Genomic DNA, 22,056 nt, shown 5'->3' with positions numbered 1-22,056 from the left:
TCTATAGAGTTTCTTTCAATAAGTCAATACTTTTCGAGCTTTTTGCCAGAGAATATGTTCATTTTTCAACAAAAAAAGACACGTTTTTAGACGGGTTTTCGCAAATAAATCAAGAAGAAAGTATTTTATCGAAAAAAATATCATTACCAAATATATAGGTTATAAAAAAGTAAAAAAAATGGTGTATGTAAAAAGTCTGTACCTGCACCCAGTAGGAACAGAGTTAGAGCTAATGAAAAACAGGTGTTTTTATTCGTCAAATTCCAAATAGAATATTTCAACGTAAAATAAGCAAAACATGAAGCACGTTTCGGGGAGAACTCATCGCAAGTGTTTAAAAAAGTTTATTTTCGTTTTTTTTTTAATTTCTAGCATCAAAATTAAGCAAGTAAATCTCCTTAACCTTCGGCCAGGCACGCCTTAAAAAATTACAATGCCGGGCGCAGAGCAACAATTTGCTGCCATGTAGTTCCTTATTATTTTCGACATTTTTTTATTATTGATTAACTGTATCGTTATTTATTTTGTCAAAAAATAAAAAAAGCTTTATTAATTTAACTAATTTTAATAAGATTTACAAAAAAAAAATTTATTTGATCATTACAACTTGTACTTATGTACAATATTAGATTTAGAATGTCGTTTACAAGTGAATGCACTACATTTTGTACATTTCGTAGACGTATACGACTTAATTTGTTCAATGTAACAATTGCAGCATCTACCACGCTTAGCAGGATTTTCGTCTTCTTGGTGAGGAACTAGTTGCTTCGGCAACGTCCTGAACAGGAACTTGGTTATATCACGTGGAAGTATGCACTATTCAAAACAAAATGCGATAACTAACTAATTGTACTTGAATTTCACGAGGCGATGATGGGTACTCACTGAGGATTAACCAATAAGGGGATTTTAAAAAGATCACCTACATAGCATATCCCGTTCACACTTTACCTGGAAAAAATTGAGTTTACGCAGCAAATTACTGCGGCGCGCCCATGTGAAGGTTAAACCAGATAGTTAAAAAAATCTTGAACACATAAACAATAGACAAAAAAGAACGTGTGTGTACTTTGTACGCACGTAAGAAGTTATACTTCTATTATTATGATTTCAACGAAATTAATATACTTAACAGGTTATTTGTATTTTATTTAAATATTAAACTAACTTTCTTTACCTACCACTTTTAAATTTTTTTATTAAAACGATACCAAAAATATATAAAAAAAAAAGAATATGAATCGTCCGGGATTTGAACCCGGGACCTCTTGATCTCCGGTCACACGCTCTACCACTGAGCTATATTCCTTTTGCTTTGACAGGTTACAAGCTTTCTCATACATACTGACAAATTTAATAGACCAAGTGAAGTATACAAAAATACTTTAAATATACTTACTATTATTATAAAATATCTTATTCCCGAGGAAGACAAATCCAAAGAACACTAATATCTCCTTTTATAAGATATAATATGACTTCTTTGCGCTGAAAGCGCTGATACATACATATCTTGAAAGATTAGCAACGAAATACATACTGTCTGTGTGCGCATGCGCCCGGCATTATAAAATTTCACTCTCGATCGTAAAGAAGTATAACTTCAAAAAAGTTTGTATCTAATAAAAGCTATACTTACAGGGTATTGATTCTGGTTGGCACCTGGTGGATACATGAACCCAGGCGGCCTTGGAGGTCCGTTTTGCATGAATTGTGGATGTGGCAGTATCGGCCTTCCGGTTACGGGCGATAAAATCGGAAGATGACTTAACGGTCGTAAGCCTGGAGGTGGGATATTCATCGGTGGCAATCCGGGTGGTGGAAGTCTCGTGTTTGGGATGGTATGCTGAAAAAGAAAAGTAACGAAATTTTATTAAGTAACAGTCTCATTAAATGAATAATCAGCATCATAGTCAGTGGTGCTACAGCCCTAGTAGACTCTCTATCTTCCCCAGTCGTTATATAACCAACAGTTGCCAATTTGCTGCGCCAATCTTCCTTGCGTCCTCGTCTACATAGAATCGTCCTTCCATCTCATTGGTCTACCTCTAATCCTATTTCCTACTGGTACCGCTAATAGAGTTCATCTGGATCGGTAATTTTTATTGGCTCTTTACCACCATCTAACCTACCTATTTTTCATGATACAATAAAATCGGTTTCATTATATCATGCCTATTTATATGAAGGACTATACAGAGTGGGCCAAAGAAAACAGTCCACCTCGATATTTGGCAGTATTTATTAGATTTTAGGAAATGACGCAACAGGTCGATTTTTGATCTAAGTGAGACACATTTTTACGGTACATATATCTGTCATTTGTCAACCCCCTCCCTTCCACTTCTTCCAGCCCTTATTTTTAAATGGGGAATAGGGGTCGTGTGCTAGCTCATTTAAAAGGTTATTCAATTTCCTATTGAGTAATATAAACATTAACATAATTATTTATACAGGGTGTCAAAAAAATATTTTAATTAAATTGATTGACACAAAAAGAAGAATGTATGTAATTTATTTAATTCAAAAAAACAGAAAAAAATGTTTTTTGATAAATAAACATTACTTTCGCTTAACCTTCCGCAACAAACATTTGTTATTTATAGAAAAAGACAGCAAATACAAAATAAGTGATTGATGTGATCGTTCATGGGTATTCTTTCATTTTTCCAACTGTATATAGCGATGATCTATCCGGCACTCTATTAAGGCCTTTAACATTTTTTGATGACTTATTGTGTCTAAAGCTTTTTCGTAGTCAACAAAAATCAGGACTAAGGCTTGTTATATTCGACACTCCTTTCTATTAAGTTCTTAATTACTCGTAAATGATCATTCATGCCATATCATGCTCTAAAATCTGCTTGCTCTCTTGGCTGATAGTAATCTAAGTTACTTCCTTCTTCTTCTTCAGTGCCTTATCCGGTCCGGATGTTGGCGATCATCAAGGGTCCGGATGTTGGCGATCATCAAGGCTATCATTGTTTTGTTGACTGCTCTGCGAAACAGCTCCGCGGAGGTTATCCCAAACCATTGTTGGAGGTTTTTCAACCACGAGATACGACGGCGTCCCGGTCCTCTCCTGCCAAATATTTTGCCCTGCATGACGAGTTGAAGAACTCGATATTTTTCTTCGTTCCGCATCACGTGGCCAAGGTACTCAAGCTTATGTTGTTTTACTAAATTAAGCACTTCTTTTTCTTTTGTCATGCGCTGTAGGACCTCAATGTTGGTGACATGGTCCACATAAGATATTTTTAGTATCCTCCTGTAGATCCACATCTCAAAGGCTTCAATCCGCTTTTCAGTGGCTTGCGTCAGTGTTCAGGCTTCAACTCCATACAGTAGCACTGGAAGAACGTAGCATCTCACTATCCGCATCTTGGTTCCCAAACTGAGATCACCGCAGCACAGCAAGGATATCAGCTTGATAAATGTAGACTGTGCCATTTCAATTCTGGATCTAATCTCTTGAGCGTGGTCCCATTGTGAGTTGAGGGTAGTTCCGAGGTAAGTGTATCTGTCGACTCTCTGGATCTCTTCGCTATCTGCCATTAGTGCCCCGGGATCTAAATTTACACGGCTGACAACCATGAATTTAGTTTTCTTAATATTAAGGTTCAGTCCGTATATTACGCTCACAGTTCTCACACGGTCTAGTAAGGCCTGTAGATCATTTAGGCTGGTTGCTAGTAATACAGTGTCATCGGCGTAGCGGATATTATTGATGTATTCACCGTTCACTCGGATTCCCATCTCTAGGTTTGTGAGGGCTTCAGTAAAAATTTCCTCAGAGTATATATTGAAAAGAGTCGGCGAGAGCACACAGCCCTGCCTTACTCCTCGCATGATCTTCACTTGGTCGGTCAACTGGTCTTCGACCTTGACTTGAGCACGCTGGTTCCAGTATAAATTCATGATGATCCGAATGTCCTTCTCATCTAACCCTACTCTTTGTAGGGCGGTGACCATCTTCTGGTGCTGGCAACGGTCAAAGTTACTTCCTAGCCCGTTGGTAATAACTCTTGCGAATAGCTTATATATTTGTGACAACAAGCTAACGGGGCAGCAGTTTCTAAGTTCGCTGATATCTCCCTTCTTATGAAGTAAGATGGTTTTAAACATTGTTCCAATGCGTCGGTGTTATCGCTTCGCACAGACATTTATTGAACAATTTAGCAAGTTCCAGTAAAAGTTTATTTCCTCCTAGTTTTAGGCTTTCAGTCATTATTTTGTCTTCACCTGAGACTTTTATCTTCACCTTCGATATATTGTGAGTTTGGTTTTTTTTAAATTTCTATTTTTTGGCAAAATAATATTTGTTCGCTAGCAGCATCTTCAGTTTACTTCTTCATATGTCATTATCGCTTGTTATGAGGGTAGACTTATTTACTACTTATTTTGTTCGACGTTTCGAGCTCTACTTCTGTTATTTGGAATCGACGCTAACATTTTGGTTTTTTCGTTATTTATTTTAAGGACCATATTTTGCGCGATTCTTAAGAAGTAGCATATCTTTATGTCTTTATGTGGTGCGTACGATCAAATAAAAATCCTCAATGTAAGCCATAATCTGCGTTGATTGTTTCTCTATTGTGTAACTCGGAATCTCTTATGGTCTTTCATTAAGTGAACAATTATTGTACAAAATGCTTGGCTGGTGAGAACTATGTATTATTAAAAATCATTAACATTTGTGTACAATAACTTCTTCTTCTTCCTTCTTGTATGTAGGCTTTAAAGTCTGTTTCTTCTTCAATATTAGCCTCCTAAATTGTTTAAGTTATCGCACTATCTTTTTCTTGGTCTGCCAATATTTCTTCATCCATTTAGTGACTTATCTCGTGCAATTCGTACTATCCTATCCTCTGCCATTCTACTAATGGCAGTGTATGTTAATATAGGTCTAATTGCTGCGTTATAGATTCTTGTTTTTGTGTCTTATCTTAGGTGTTTGTTCTTCCAGATTGTGTCATTAAGAGATCCCGCCGCTTTACTTGCTTTTAAGCTTTGTTGTCGTACTTCCTCTTCAACATCTCCGTAACTGGTTATACACATACACATATATTCCCAGATATCTAAACCTTGCTTCATGCTTTATTATTTTCCCATCAATTTCGATTTTACATCGTAATGGGTATTGAGATGTTGTCATACATTTGGTTTTTCCTGCTGATATTATCATATTGTATTTCTTGGCTGTTGTATTGAAGATGTGTGTTAACGTCTTCTGTCTCAGCGATTAATGCGGCGTCGTCTACATAACAATATTTGGATTTCTTTGTTCCCCATTCTGTAACCATGACCTTTACGTACTGCTTCTATTATTTCGTCCATTATTATATTAAAGAGCAGTGGGCCTATTCAGTCACCTTGTCTGACTCCGCTTTGTACTGGTATAAACTGCGTTAGTTTTCCATTTATCTTTGCCTGTATTCGATTATGAAAGTAGATGTTTTCGATGGTTTGTATAATATTGATTGGTATGTTTCTTCTATACAGTAAATGTAAGACGTCTTCGACTTGGATGCGATCGAAAGCCTTTGTCAGGTCTATAAAACATAGACGTGTACAATAACGTTTTGCTATTATGTATTCATAGATAGGAGACATTTTATCTCAGTAACAATATGACATATATTTGTAATAGCTGCAATGCAGTTAACCCATTCGCTGCCGATCACGATCCAGCTCGTCATAAATATGGTTACTTCAGTCAGGTGCCGTTCAACAGAATGGCTCCTAGCCGAGTTCCATCCTCTTCGATAGGCAGCGAATGGGTTAAGGAAAAAATCGACTAAAAAGTAAATACAATCATTACCTGTAGCATCGGATGAAATCCATGCCCCTGATGGTGGTAACCGGGCAGAGGTAGAACTGGTCTGGGAACTTGCTGCTGCTGCGGTTGTGGTGGTAGCAACACAGCACTCGCCGCTGTCGTGCTCGGCACTGTGTTTTTACTTGAGTTAATAAGGCTCTTTTCCAATTCCTCGACGGTGCAAATTTTTTTAGGTTGTGCAGGCAATATTGGTGTTGGCGGTAGTAATGGTAGATCGTGGTTTGAGGAGGGAGCATCGCTGTGGGATTCAATCTGTAAGGTAACAAAAAGATATTGAAGAACATATAGTGCAACACAGCTATACTTACAAATGCTTTTGAAGCTTTCTGTAACGATGACAAAATCGAGCTGTTGAATATATCTCCATTTTTGGTGGAAGGTGTGTATGACCAAACGGAACTTGATAGCGAAACACGCTCTTCAGGTTCATCATCAAGAACTAATTGTGATAGGGAGTTTTCTGCAAAATGTAAAGTATAGTTATGGCAGTTCTATATTCAAATTCAAATGTTGATATACAGAACTCTAATCAAGCCTATACTCACTCATGTGTCAGAAATATGGATGATGATAAAAAGTGATGAAGAACGTTTAGGCTGTTTTGACTATAAAATCTTCAGACATATTTATAAAGGCGTGCAGGAAAATGGATTATGACGTAGACGCTATTATTTCGAGCTTTAACGCCTTTATAGTGAACCTAGTATTGGTAGTTCCATCAAAATGAACAGGCTGCAGTGGCTAAGCCACTTAGAGAGAATGAACGAGATGGAGCCATCAAAACACATTTACAATCAAAGACCGGATGGAAGATGACTTATGAGTGTTAACAGTATAATATTGGAAAACCAAGATGAAAGATGGGAAGGAATGGAAGCTGATTCTGGAACAGGCCAAGACCCACCATGGGTCGAAGATCGAATGATGATGATGATACAGCAGCTCTACGACCTTTTTGAACTTTTTCATCAAAGTCTTTCTATATTTAAGACATATTACCTTGTTCTAAAGGAATGTTTTAAACGTGTTCGTGACAAATGTAAAAGTAAATTTGGTTTTATATTCGTTAATAATTTATGTTTTAATTATTTGAATTGCTTGAGTTGCTTTTAGCTGGTCTCTAAATCCATATTTCTTAAAACGAGAATCTAAAATAATCTCTTGAGTCACAAGTTCATTACTTTCGGCATTTCTAAATATGAATTTGAATTTCTTTCAAAAAAAACATCGACCATTTTGTGTACATGTTGCTATTCATGGTAGTATTTGTACATTTTTATATGACTTTGCATTGTAGTAACAACTAATGCTATTTTCCACAAGGAAGAATTTCCTGTAGCCAGGCTGTATACCATTAATTACAAATAAATTTAATGAAAAATTTCCTCTGTAAAATGTATATTTATTTAAAAACCCTTAAAAGGTCTACAATTATCACTGACTTCAGTGATAATTGTAATCTTCAGACAAAAGTTAAAATTGAAATGCTGATCAAGGAAAAAAAACAAAGTTAGGTTATATATACTTACAGGCTTAACAGACTGAGCCCCAAAAATACATAGGTTAAAACCTTTTAAACGTTGACTAAATGTCTTACATTGGAAAATGAATTAACAAATCCAAAGGATGGATATAATCCCTAAGCATATAGCCCTGGGGCATTATATGACTCCCACAAGGCACGTGGGTTGTTAAGTGGTGAAAAATACTATGTCTTAACCGTTCTCAATGTGAATCCTTTTATAAAGGAAATTTTTCATTAAATTTATTTGTACTGCTATTTTGAATAACAACTTATTTTCTCCTGCAATTATTTCTATTATCATATCGCTAAAAATTTAAATAATTTTAATAGCCTGATAAGAGTCATTTATAAAATAGCATGATTTCATTGATAGAACCTGTTCAGCATATGTAGTGAAGAATTCCAACATGTATATACATCAAGTTTTAATTTTAAAATTATCTTACCACCTTTAATCTTGTATTTGATGTAACTTATAAAGAGCATGCGAACTTCCTTTGAAGAATTCCACTATTTTTCTAATCTTAATGTGTTTTCAATTTGTTTAAGATCTGTTTGTGAAATTAAGTTTACTGTATGTGCAAAACATCGGAAGTTAGGCCAATTCCCTTCGTTATAGTTGCAACAATATTATGTGCATTATCACTGATTATGACTGAAATTTTATTTTGAATTTCCCATTCTTTGAATTTTTCTTGCAAAGGGCTACGTATGTTTATAGCTGTGTGACAATATTGTTGAACGCAATACAGTCCAATAAATCTGAGAAAAGTTCAATGATCATTGTTCATGACTATCCTCAAGCCAATGCACGGTAATGGCTACAAAGTTTTCATTATTAATGAACGTCCAACTGTCTATAGTAATATACAGTGCATAAGCTTTGTTCATTTTTTGATTAAAAGACTGCCTGATTTTGATAAGTTTTATGGGATTAAGCTATCTGATAAGGTTTTTCGGTTGGGCAGAGTATATCAAGAGCTTTTAAAATTCCTCATCTCCACAATCGAAACAGGCTGAAAATCTATTACTATCGTTCTTACCAATTAATCATCAAATTGTTTAGATTTACTCAGTACGTTTCATATTTACTATAAAATTGTCTATACTAAATTTAGAATCAAGATGCAATAGAAATAAACAAACCAAGACACGTTAAATGCTACTAGGAGCACTCCTGAATCATAATTTACAATGTTTATACATTGTAAATCCCAAATCATGATTTCCAAAGTTTATACACTGTAAATTATGATTCGTAGAGAGCTCCTAGTAGCATTTAACGTATCTTGGTTTGTTTATTTCTACTGCATCTTGATTTTAAATTTAGTACAGTCTGTCCTGTCTTGATCTTTTTGCATTGTCAAGAGAGTGTTTATCTTGTTTTAGAAACAATATTACATATTTATATTACTTTGATTACTCATCTCACGTTTAGTATAGTTGACTCTGGTGTAAATTTTTCTCTGTATATTTGAATACCTAAAATAATGAATTATAACTGAATAAAAAATGTAAATGAACTAAATTCTAGCATTATTATCTGGATGCTTTAAACTCTTGGATGTCTTGTAAAGTTTCCAGTTGGCCCTTTTCACACATTTTTATCAATGCAAAACAACTTCATTTCACTGTTCACTTTATTTTGTTAATTTGTGTTGTCTTCTTAAAAGCCAAGTGAAACGAAATCTAGTAATTTCAACCCTTACAGAACAACTTCCATGCCATAAAATATTAATATTTATGCAGTAATTTGATTACATGGTACAAATCAATGGAAATGGTCAAATGAGTTCAATGTGTACCAAACATAATACAATACCCATCAAGTCCTTATAATCTGGCAAAGGAAACACATTAAGTAAGTAAAACAAATTGAATCTGCAATTCAATGAAATAGTAAGGAGTTTTCGTCAAATACAAACGCAAAAGAAACAATGATTAAATGCCAAATGGATCATAATGGGAACTTTCATTTTGCTATATTGTACTAACCTATTTGCTCACTGTGTTTGGAACTTTCAGCAATTTCTGCGTACTGTTCATGCTGCTGTTCCCAATCGTCCAAGCTGGAAGTATCCTCAAGACCTCCAAATGTCTCATCATTAAGTGCATCATATTCTTCTTCATTCTCTAAACAGTCATCTTCATCAGGTGGAAGTAAATTATCCCCATTCTAAAACAAATAAAGGCAAATTAAAAATATTGCACACCAAGGATTTACCTTCTTCTTCTCCCAATTAAAGGTTGGATATCACCCACTATCTTTAGGTACTCTATCTACCATTGGTTGGAAGAGTTCCATACAACTACATTTAAACCAGTCCCTTAAATTCTTCAACCATGACACTCTCCTTCCTATATTCTTTCCTCTTATCTTTCCCTGTATTATCAGTCTTAGTATTTCATATCCCTGTCCCTGTATGACTTGTCCCAGATATTGTAACTTTCTTATTTTTATTGTGTTTATTATTACATATTTTAGACATTTAACATTTTAGAAATCTTTGAAAATTGTGTTATTTTGTTGTATGCTGATGATTTGAAAATTTTTAGAATTAATAAGGATGTTAGAGACTGTGTAAAAATGCAAAAAGATGTTAACAATTTCTCACAATGGTGTACAAAGAATGACCTTTCACTTAATATCGATAAATGTAAAATAATGCGCTTTTTTAGAAACTCACAACTAGGGATGGCGGTTTTTGACAAAACACCGGTTTTCGGTTATACCGGTTTTTTTGCTTACGGTTTAACCTGGCGGTTATAACCGGCTAAAAAAACCGGTTTTTGGAAAAGCCGGTTTTTGATTTTTTTAATCCAATAGGTTACAAAGTTACATTTACAATACACTTTAGTTTGCGATATTCCATTCGACTTGATATCAATATGATCAAAATTATTTAGTACCATCGAAAGAACATGTATTATGTACTTTTAACACATTTGTATATTTGTAGAATGGGTACATTTTAACTCATTTAATACTTCCTGTTGAGTGTATCGTTTTGAAAACGTAGCCAAATTCTTGGAGATTCGTAATCAGTAATTCGATATTCATAGTCAGAGCATTATTTTTGGTAATCAGAAAAAGTCATTCACCCACTTTCAATGTCAAGAGTTAAGTGTGAAAAATAGATGATGTTTGCGTCTAATTCAACCAGATCACTTCTTATGTAATTACTATGATTACAAATACCTTTTCAAGGAAATATTATAATAAAACTTAATAATTGTTTCTGGCTGATGTAAGAGATTGCACTTTCAGTTTGCTTCTGTATTTTATAAAATAAAATAAAATTTGAATTATGGTTTTGCTTGGAATAATTACTTGAGAATAATAATTATTATTGCGATTCGAAATAATACCTAACCTAATCCTAATCTCCGTAAAAACCTAATAACCGGTTTTTACTTTAAAAAGAAAAAACCGGTTATAACCGGGACAAAAAAAAAAACAACCGGTAAAACCGGTTATTGTGAAGTAAAAAAACCGGTTTTAGGTTTAAACCCGTAGGTTTTTCCCATCCCTACTCACAACCTATCTGTTTTAATTACTCTATAAATAATATATTTCTGGAACCAACAAAAACTTTCAAAGATTTAGGTGTATTTTTTGATCCCACTTTATGTTTCAAAAATCACTATAATTTTATTTGTAATAAAGCTTTTAAATTACTTGGATTTTTTAAAAGAACCTTGTCAGAATTCAATAATGTGGATTGTTTTAAAAGTGTGTATTGTCCTATGATTAGATCAGTTCTGGAATATTCCAGCACTATTTGGTCTCCTTTATATAAATGTCATATTGAAAGCATTGAGAAAGTTTAGAAAAAATTTCTACACTTTGTAGGCTATAGATTAGGGATTTCTTCAGAATATATAGTGTATTGTGACATTTTAAAATTGCTTAATATACCAACATTAGAACATCGTCGTTTAATGCTAGATTTGGTTTTTCTTTTCAAGATTGTAAACGGAATGACAGATTCGCCTCAAATTTTGCAGAGAGGTCTTAGGGTTCCTCAAAGGTGCACAAGATCTAAGGACGTTTTTCACTTAGAATTCCAACAAACAAACTATTGTCTAAATCTAAATAGACCTATAAGACGAATGTGTCAATCTGGAGATGGTTTAGATGTAGACTTTTTTTCTAGCTCTCTGAATAGTTTTCGAAAAAAAGCTGAAAAAATCTTTTTAAAATACAATGTAGGCTGTTACTGTAAACTGTCATTTAGGTATTTATTCTATTCATTTGTCTTGTGTAAATTGTATGTAATTATTATTGAGTTCTAAAACTGTTAATACGATATGAATTTTAATGATTGTAATTGGTATAACCGTAAATAAACTATTTATTTATATTCTTTGCTCATTTCTCATAATACTTCTATGTTCGTTTTTTCTGTGTCCATGCTATTCTAAGCATCCTTCTGTAACACCACATTTAAAATGACTAGCTTATTTATGTGTTCTGGCTTTAGTGTCAACATTTCAAGTCCATATTGCAGTATGGAAAACACAGCATCTCAAAGCTCTTACTCTTAGTTCTAATCTAAGGTCTTTGTTGCAGATAATTGTTTTCATTTTTACAAAGGCATTTCTTGCTATTTCTATCCTGACCCTTATTTATGCTGTTTGGTCATTATTGTCTGAAATCCAGGTTCCTAGGTATTTGTATTTAAGTATTTATCAACCCTGTCTATTATCATGTATTTGGTCTTTTTTATATTCATTTTTAGTCCATATTCTTCATAGAAACTGTTTGTTTTGTTTAGTAGTAATTGGAGTTGTTCAGCAGATGTTGCTGTAATCATTGAATCTGCACATCTTATTTTGTTAATAGGTCTTCAGTTAATTATTATTCCTTCACTTTGAGATAGTAATGCTTCCCCAAAAATGGGTTCACCATATACATTAAATAGTAATGGAGACATAATACATCCTTGCCTCACCTCTTCTGATTTCAATTTCTGGACTGAGTTCGTTATCTATTACAAATTGTGCTCTTTTATTCCAGTAAAGGTTTGTTATTATTTGTAAATTCCTTTTGTCTTTAGAATTTGGACTAATTTTTCATGTCTTACTTTGTCAAATGTTTTTTGAAAATCAACGTAACAAACATATCCATGCTTTGAGCTATCACATTAAAAGCAAATAACGCCTCTCTGATTCCTAGTCTACTTCTGAACCCAAACAGACTACCATCTGTTCCTTCTTCCAGTTTTTTATTTATATGACCATGTATTATTTTCATGAATAATTTGAGAACATGGCTTATTAATGATATTGTTCTGTATTCATTACAATCTTTAGCATTTATATTTTTAGGGATAGCACAAAAGGTGGAGAGTAACCATTGTTTAGGTCTGTGTTGTTTGTACACTGTATTAAACAAGTCCACTATAATGTCTAAGGTTTCATCATTTATGCATTTTAAGCTTTCTAGGTGCAGTTAAGCTGGGATTTGGTCTGGACTTATTGCTCTACCATTTTGCTATTTTTCAATGACCTTTTAATTTCCTTTTTTATTAGCTTTAATATGGTCTTTTATCTTTAAAACCAAGGCGTTAACAGTAATTGTAATATAAATCATCACACTCACAGTGCAACATGTACATTTTATTGCCTAAATTAACAGGAAATACAGAAAAATTGTCAACAAGCAAAATGAATCTGTTTAAACTTTACGTGATTATTTCCTGACCTTTGGATAGTTTATTGCTACAGGATATATAAAATTGAAGCGTAAATCATCAAAATATAAAGATATACACTAAAAAGCTGTAGAAAAACAATCAAAAAGGTTATTTTGAGAAAACCACCAACATTTGTCCTAAGATATTATAATGGATATTGTAGTGGTATGTTAATCCGATAATACTCTGAATTAAGTGAATTTGAAACTTACGTTTAATGTATCAAAGTCGAAAAATGAATTAGCCATTGAATTTTTCCGAAAATATATTTTCTTTCATGTTGTCTGCACTGGACTGAAGTTAAACGCGAGTTGTGGAAGTTTCTTGTAGAGGTGTGAAGGTAGCCACGCTTTCTTTCTCCTTTTCCAGAGATTTCATAGGAAAATAGGAAACAAACAAGGAATCAGAATCAAGTCTATAAAAAATGTATGTATAACTGGTTGTGTGTACTGCATTAAGTGTTTTCCACAATTCTGAAATCATAAATACAAAAGTTCTCTTCCCATTCCAAATGGTTAGTTGAAGAAGACGGAATAGGAAATACGGTATTAGAATAAGAAGAAGAGAAAGTCTCAAAAGTAAAAAATTTACGTCACTCTAAAAAATGATGTCAAAGTCAGATCCTGTAATACTATGTTTACTATTAAAAAACGACTAGAAATTTGATCAATTACCATTTTATAAACTCTCTGACCTATAAATAATTTCGATATTATTTTCAGTTTGGTGAAGTTAAATTTGCACCTTATTTGTTTTGCGTCGAAGTGTTAACCTCATTTCGTGGGAAAAGTTTTTCAGGTGTAGCCTCAGAATGGACGACCCCATCAAATATGAAGAGCAGGCTCAAGTTCAAACAATTCCCCTATTCATAAAAAAGCTATGGAAAATGGTTAATGACGTAGATTCGGATAATATCATTAGTTGGAATGTAGAAGGAGACAGTTTTATTATACATGACCAACTACAATTCATTATCAAATTATTACCTCACTATTTTAAGCATAACAATATGGCTAGTTTTGTAAGACAGTTAAATTTTTATAACTTTCATAAAGTTCCAAGTGTAAATAATGAAGTGCAGTTTTCTCATGAATGCTTCATCAAAGACATGCCCGAAGTGTTATCATACATCAGACGAAAAAACCCTGTAGTTAAGCAGAAAGCAGTGCCTAATTTTAAAGAACAAGAAGTACAAGGTCTTCTAAAAGATGTTAAAAGTTTAAAAGGAAAACATTCATTAGTTGATAAGGAACTTGCTATGCTGAAGCAAGAAAACCTCGCCTTATGGACAGAATTAAATTCACTTAGAGTAAAATATACAAAACAGTCGACCATCATCAACATGCTTATACATTTCTTAATCACATACATACATTCACATCAAACTGCATTTACTAAACAGAACATAGATGCTTCGTCAAGTCCTCTTAGTAGAAACAATATCAAAGTAGGGCCACAACTACTAGAAATAGGTTATAAGAATCCCAAGAAGTCCCCTGCACAGAATCCATATACAGTTCTGCAACCAGGTACTAGTGATTCAGTAACATATTCATTGGAGTTGCCCGAAACTTGTGGGCCTGAAGTGAAAAGGCAGAGGATAAGTCCCAAAGGTTTAAATGATCTAGGCTTTCCAGGAATGAGTTCATTAAAGAAGCCTGGGATTACCTATTCCATTAAATTGCCAAGTCAAGCTGAGAAACTTATGCAACCTGACATTCCTAGGTGAGTACAGAACAGGTCCGTGAACTTAGTCCGAAAAAGTCGGGAAAAAAAATGTAATCAATGCCATTCGATTGTCCATTGATTGTCCACGTTTGTCCACCATGTTATTTCGTTAGTCCACCCATCAATTTTTTTTTATTTATTTATTTATTTATTTATATATATTTACAAGCAAAGCTCATTGCAATAAAACATTACAGAAGATATGAAGAACTAACAAAATATTACAAATATACGTAAAATACAATAAGATACAATAAACACTACGACAATAAAGCAAGTCAAAAAGTAAAAATAACAGGTAAAGATATATAATCACAAGTTTAAAATATTCAAGAACATAAAACTAGAGGGTGCAATCCTTTAGCGTTTTTAAAAATCGCGAACTATCCGCAAAGAAATCCACACAATTGGAGCAAGCATTTGCCTGTCTAGAAACCCTCGAGATGAAAGAATTTGCAGTGAAGTTAGTTCTGCTGATGGGAGTATGAAACGTAGATCTTGAACGTGTGATTCTGGAGGGAATATTGAGGGAAATTTGTAAACAATTGTAACTTTATTGGGCTTGTCCCGTGGAAATAAAAAAAAAACAAAAAAACAAAACAAAATATGTAAACCTACTTCCTCCAGGAGCTCAGGGCAGTCGTGAATTGAATTTATAATATTATACAACATGTACATGTCCTTCTTTTTCCGTCTGCTTGATAAGGTGTCAATGTTAAGTTCTAGTTCAAGATCCATATAATTCCAGTCTCTACGGTTTGTTTTGAATGCGACGAACCTAAGGAATAGGTGCTGGATCCGTTCAATCTTACAGTTGTATGTCTCATAGGCGGGTGACCAGACGCAAGATGCATATTCCACGATTGGCCTCACCATTGCACAGTACAACAGTTTAAACGATCTCAACTGCTTAAAGTCTTGGGAGCATCTTTTAATAAAACCTAACAGTTGAAGCGATTTTGAGATGATATTGCTTATATGAATATTGAAAGATAGTCCAGAGTCAAGTGTAACTCCAAGATCTTTTATGGATGTGACTGTTGTGATATTTATATCACCTATTTTGTATGTGAAAGAGATAGGACTTTTCGAATGCGTGAATGAAATGTGAAAACATTTGCAGGAGTTGAGAACCATGTCATTGTTGCTGCACCATTCATTCAACCGATTCAAATCGGACTGAAGCCTTAAACAGTCGAGTGGATTCCTAATGTGGCAGTAAAACTTAACATCGTCAGCAAATAAAAGAAATTTCGCATATTGGAAACAGTCTTTTATATCGTTAATAAAAACATTAAACAAAAAAAAGTCCAAGATGAGATCCCTGCGGTACGCCCGAAGGGACAACTATTTCGTAGGAAAAATAGCTGTAGAGCTTGACGATTTGTTTTCTGTCCAGAAGATATTCCCTAAGCCACAGCAGAAGTGAACCATGTATCCCTAATCGCTGCAATTTTTCTAATAGAATATTGTGATTAACTCTGTCGAAAGCCTTAGAGAAGTCGGTGTACAGGGCGTCCACCTGTAGTCCTTCGTCCAAGGCGTTCAGTAAGAAGTTAGTATATGTCAGCAAATTGAGTTCAGTTGACTTATGGCGCCTGAAACCAAACTGCTGTTCCAATAGAACACCATTCAAGGAGGGTGTAAGGAAATCGCAGACAAGTGATTCGAATAGTTTAGGAATAGAGTTTAGGATACTAATAGGTCTATAGTTGGACACAAGACTTTTGTCACCTGTTTTGTGTAAGGGCAATAGGAAACTGGTCTTCCAAACATTTGGAAAGCTTCCACTAGCTAAAGACTTGTTAAAGATGAGAAATAATGGCCGAGCTAAATTAAATGCACAGTACTTGAGCAAGCTTGATGGGATGCCATCAGGTCAGACAGGACAGACAGCGCAGGTAAAGGATCCTCCCCCACTGGGTGCCCTCTACGACACAAAAAAAAAACGTTAAAAAATAAATAAGTAGACGGTCATCCTGCTTGCAGTCGCCTCTCTTTCTCCTCTTTGTGCTCCATTGTCTTCGTGACGAAAGCAATGATCAGGTTGAAGTCTCTCTTGCTTGATAGCTTTATCAATTAGCTCGTGAGGCTCGCCTAGAGGGGATCCCAGTCCCTGCTGCAGCTCGGTACGTCCCGCCTGGTATGCAGGGCACACGAAGATGACATGCTGCGCGTCATCCACTACTCCACACTCAGGGCATAGATCATCCACGGTTTTCCCTATACGATGAGTAAATTTCCTGAACGATCCATGTCCTGTCAAAAATTGTGTGAAATAGTAGCTGACGCACCAATGCTGGAACTTGTACCACCTCACCACATCTGGAATCAGGGATCTCGTCCAGGCCGCCTTCTCGACTTCGTCTGCCCATTCCCTCTGCCACATCTCTAGACTTCTTTTCCTTTCTTGTGAACCTGAACCTATTGTCCAGTTGCCCCTCTGGTACATTCGGACTCTTTCTCTGGCCAGGATGTGCACCGGCACAGACCCAGCCACCACCTGTAAGGCAATTGTTGATACGGTTCTGTACGCGCTGCACACCCTGATCAGAGGTTTCCTCTGTGTCCTAAGAAGCACGTCTTTATACTTTTTCATTCGAAGGACCTCGTGCCACACTGGGGCTCCATATAAAACTGTGGATAAGATGGATTGTGCCGTTACCATTCTCTTCTGGGATCCGGGACCCCCTATATTTGGCATAAATTTATTTAGTGTAGAAGTCCTTTCTTCTGCCTTCCGACATGCTTCTTGTATGTGCTGTCCGAATTTAAACTTGTCGTCGAAAATAATTCCTAGATACTTAACCGTCTTTTGGGGTCTTATTACGGAGCCTTTGTATTTGAATATTATGTCATCTCTCTTTCTTGGTCCCCTCAAGATAATGGCTTCTGTCTTCTCTACTGCTAACTTTAGATCATTTCTCTCTATCCAATTCGCGGTCTTCTGTATTGCTTCGTTTACTTTTTGTATTATTCCCCTATTCATGTCATCTTCGACCAGTAAGGCTAGATCATCCGCGTATGCAATCGCTCTCACTCCTCTCTGCTTGTTTACTTCTAGTACCCCGTTGTATAATATATATTCCAAAGTAAGGATCCCAGGACTGACCCCTGGGGGTACTCCGGCGGTCATCTCTTTCTTCTTTTTCTTCGATATGCATACGGTTCTTTTAGATAGGTAGTCCTTTATTATGTTGGACACATACTCTGGAGCCCCAAATTCGACTATTCGGTCTACTATGAGACCCCAGTTTGCTGAATTAAAAGAATTTTTTATGTCCAACAGAACAAGGATTCTTGTTTTACTACCATCTTGTTTTACTTGCTTTAGCCGCGTCCCTTATCCAGGTCGCGGCGTCGACTGTCGATTTACATTTTCGAAATCCATATTGTTGATTTGATAACACTCTCTGATCTTCCAACACGCCTTCCAGCCTCTTTTTGATAAGCCCTTCGTAGAACTTACCAAGGCAGTCCAGAAGGCATATTGGCCGATAAGAGGCTGCTGAATCGGTGGGTTTCCCAGGCTTTAGGAGTAGAACTAAGTTCGCTTCCTTTAAATCCCTGGGAAACTCTTGCTTCTGCAGTAGGTCGTTGTATATTCTTCTAATCAAACCTGGTTTCTCCGTTGCTATTATTTTTATTGCCTCTGGTGGCAGCCCGTCAGGGCCGGGAGCTTTCCCTGTCTTCATCTCCTGACCAGCGGTTCTTACTTCCTCTTCCGTGAACTCCTCTACCAGCGTTGGAAATATCTTGATGAAATTTTGATGATCCTTGGTAGGAACAAGTAGCTGCCTAATACTACCTTTCACGTCCGCTGCCGCGAAGAACGGCAACACTTGTCAAGAAAATTCTCATTTAGTTCGCATGGCCCTATGCTTGTACACTGCATCGCATGTCTGAAATATGCTGTAGAAGAACAGTATGAATTAGCTTTTGACTATAATAGGTATTTGGTTTGATAAATATCATCCTTTGAAATGGAAAACATGATTTTCAAATAAAGTAAACTAAAAATAAAAAAATTTGCTGAGAAACAAAACAGGTGTTCCTTAACCTTAGCAGACAATCTAAAAATCATTAATTATGTAAACAAAAATTCTATAATGAAAACAATAGATATTGCCAAAAAGTTTGGAATTCCCTCAAGTACATTGGCCACAATTTTTAAGTTAAAGATGAATTTTCAAAAAAAGTGGATTGCTTACACACAACAGAAAATTAAAATTATCACATTAAATATTTATGTTAACACATTTTTTTACTTTGTTGAAAGGAATTCTAGACCAACCTAATCTCTGTACAACATACCTTATTGTAACAAATTACTTGACATAACAAATATATTTTTTCTTCAGTTTCATTACATTGAGATTGTACTATAAACAGACAAATTATTTAGTTTTTCAGAGATACAAGATTTTCTTATCGTAGAGACAGATTCTGTACATTTTTTTAAGATATAGAAAGCTCAAATGAGAGTAATAATGGACTAACCCAATTAATACATACATATGCCAGAAAATAGCATTGAAAATGATTTGCAAATTGTGACTGCAAAATGATGGTGTGTCTTTTGTAATTTTTTTATTGAAAACAAATTTTCTGGCAACAGAAAGATATTTAAATGTAGTAATGAAACACAGACTTACTCACAATCATTTAATTATACTTTGACGACCGGTTTCGATCTCTACATTATTCAGATCATCTTCAGGTCGGCGTTACAAGTAGTTAAATGCTACAATTAAAGAAAACCAGAGTTAGAACATTGTCTGGTTGCACAAATGTTAATAGAAAGCTAACTTCGAAAACATTTTTTGAAATAGAGGTTTGCAACTGTTGACATTTCAGAAAAGCGATACATACAAATGCACACTTATGAGCAACAGATACTCACAAGCATGCATAAGTAAATGGATGCATGCAGTTTATGAATATTTGTTGAAAAAGTTAAAAAATAATAATAAAAAATAAAAAATTTTTAAATTTTTTTTTAAATTGAATAACTAATTAAAACATTAATCAAATAAATATGCTTCCAAAATTCAAAAAAATATAATAATAGATAGTAATATTGCTCTGATCTACTGACATGCCGTTACAAGGGATGCGCTGCCACTTAGTTGTTAACACGTTAATACGTCCAACTTATGCCAATAGGTTAGCTGGGAGAGGTATAGGGCAAACAGACATGTTACGTAGGTCAAAACACAGTAAATTTTTTTGAAATTTGAATGGATCCTGAAGAAAGATGCGTGCTGTGAAACAAAGGATGTTGTGTTAGACAGGAGAAAGGCAATGCTCGAGTGGATGTGTTTTAAATGTAGCTAAGTTTGAAATCACTTTATTGTAGAATCTTTTACTAATGTGATGGTCTTTGCTCATTGATGTTTTTCGATATGGGCAGAGGTCAAAGTGTGTGAAATGACAAATAGGAAAGTATTTAATTAAATTAAATTAAAATGTCTTGTTCCCGGTCAAAGGACTAAGGGATGTCACAGATTTAATAAATTGTAGGTGCCAAACACTTTGAAATCTATGAAATGTATAGAAATAATGAGAAGGCTATTTAGATGAAAAATAGTAAAAAAGGTTGTCAAAAGAGAGTAGTTAAGAAAATGTAAAAAGTAAAAACTGTAAAAAGATCAGAAAAAGGCAAGGGTTATTTTGTTTGAGTTATTGTATGATGGAATATGTTCAGAGAGAAAGTTAATGGTAGGGTGTAGGCACTTACTTGAGAATAGTTTTAAAAATAAATAAATAAATTAACACATATAGGATTTTAAAACACACACACATAACAATAATTGGTAAAATTTTTTTTGAAGGGAGGTAGCAATACATATCCCCAATTCAGAAATAGAAATTCAAATTCAAATTAAAAAAAAAATTACCAATTATTGTTATGTCTGTGTGTTTTAAAATCCTATGTGTTATGTGTTAATTTATTTATTTATTTTTAAAACTATTCTCAAGTAAGTGCCTACACCCTACCATTAACTTTCTCTCTGAACATATTCCATCATACAATAACTCAAACAAAATAACCCTTGGCTTTTTCTGATCTTTTTACAGTTTTTACTTTTTACATCTTCTTAACTACTCTCTTTTGACAACCTTTTTTACTATTTTTCATCTAAATAGCCTTCTCATTATTTCTATACATTTCATAGATTTCAAAGTGTTTGGCACCTACAATTTATTAAATCTGTGACATCCCTTGGTCCTTTGACCGGGAACAAGACATTTTAATTTAATTTAATTAAATACTTTCCTATTTGCCATTTCACATACTTTGACCTCTGCCCATATCGAAAAACATCAATGAGCAAAGACGATCACATTAGTACAAGATTCTACAATAAAGTGATTTCAAACTTAGCTACATTTAAAACACATCTACTCGAGCATTGCCTTTCTCCTGTCTAACACAACATCCTTTGTTTCACAGCACGCATCTTCCTTCAGGATCCATTCAAATTTCAAAAAAATTTACTGTGTTTTGACCTACGTAACATGTCTGTTTGCCCTATACCTCTCCCAGCTAACCTATTGGCATAAGTTGGACGTATTAACGTGTTAACAACTAAGTGGCAGCGCATCCCTTGTAACGGCATGTAAGTAGATCAGAGCAATATTACTATCTATTATTATATTTTTTTGAATTTTGGAAGCATATTTATTTGATTAATGTTTTAATTAGTTATTCAATTTTAAAAAAAAAATTTAAAATTTTTTTATTTTTTATTATTTTTTAACTTTTTCAACAAATATTCATAAACTGCATGCATCCATTTACTTATGCATGCTTGTGAGTATCTGTTGCTCATAAGTGTGCATTTGTATGTATCGCTTTTCTGAAATGTCAATAGTTGCAAACCTCTATTTCAAAAAATGTTTTCGAAGTTAGCTTTCTATTAACATTTGTGCAACCAGACAATGTTCTAACTCTGGTTTTCTTTAATTGTAGCATTTAACTACTTGTAACACCGACCTGAAGATGATCTGAATAATGTAGAGATCGAAACCGGTCGTCAAAGTATAATTAAATGATTGTGAGTAAGTCTGTGTTTCATTACTACATTTAATATGGACTCACATATGCAACCCATTCAATATTTGAATAATGCAAGAAAGATATTTGTTAGGTGATATTTATAACATGCATCAATAAATTACATTTTTCTGCATTTGAAAGTGGATTAGTCTATTTTGCTTCTACAAATTATTTAGCACAAAGAAATAGGGTTGGGAAA

At 34.4% G+C, this 22,056-nt stretch overlaps 2 protein-coding genes across 3 annotated transcripts in view; one reads left to right on the top strand and one right to left on the bottom strand.

The window, feature by feature from the left end:
• Positions 1-13,409, bottom strand: part of LOC114332579 (protein PAT1 homolog 1) — a 74,078-nt gene extending 60,669 nt beyond the window's left edge. Inside the window, exons 1-5 of the mRNA XM_050645926.1 lie at positions 13,279-13,409; positions 9,363-9,543; positions 6,151-6,302; positions 5,825-6,094; positions 1,643-1,849 (exon numbers count right to left, since the gene is read on the bottom strand). Coding sequence (XP_050501883.1) covers positions 1,643-1,849; positions 5,825-6,094; positions 6,151-6,302; positions 9,363-9,543; positions 13,279-13,314 — 846 coding nt within the window. The 5' untranslated portion in view covers positions 13,315-13,409. The remainder of the gene's footprint in view (positions 1-1,642; positions 1,850-5,824; positions 6,095-6,150; positions 6,303-9,362; positions 9,544-13,278) is intronic.
• Positions 13,340-22,056, top strand: part of LOC114332582 (heat shock factor protein 1) — a 58,025-nt gene continuing 49,308 nt past the window's right edge. For both annotated transcript variants that reach the window (XM_050645928.1, XM_050645927.1), the window contains exon 1: positions 13,340-14,791. In XM_050645928.1, the coding sequence (XP_050501885.1) occupies positions 13,878-14,791 (914 nt within the window). In that variant the 5' untranslated portion in view covers positions 13,340-13,877. The remainder of the gene's footprint in view (positions 14,792-22,056) is intronic.

This window comes from Diabrotica virgifera, chromosome 3 (assembly GCF_917563875.1).
Source record: "Diabrotica virgifera virgifera chromosome 3, PGI_DIABVI_V3a".
Lineage (NCBI taxonomy): Eukaryota > Metazoa > Arthropoda > Insecta > Coleoptera > Chrysomelidae > Diabrotica > Diabrotica virgifera.
The sequence above is the reverse complement of the archived record's forward strand: the minus strand, read 5'-3'. Positions and strand labels throughout refer to the sequence as shown.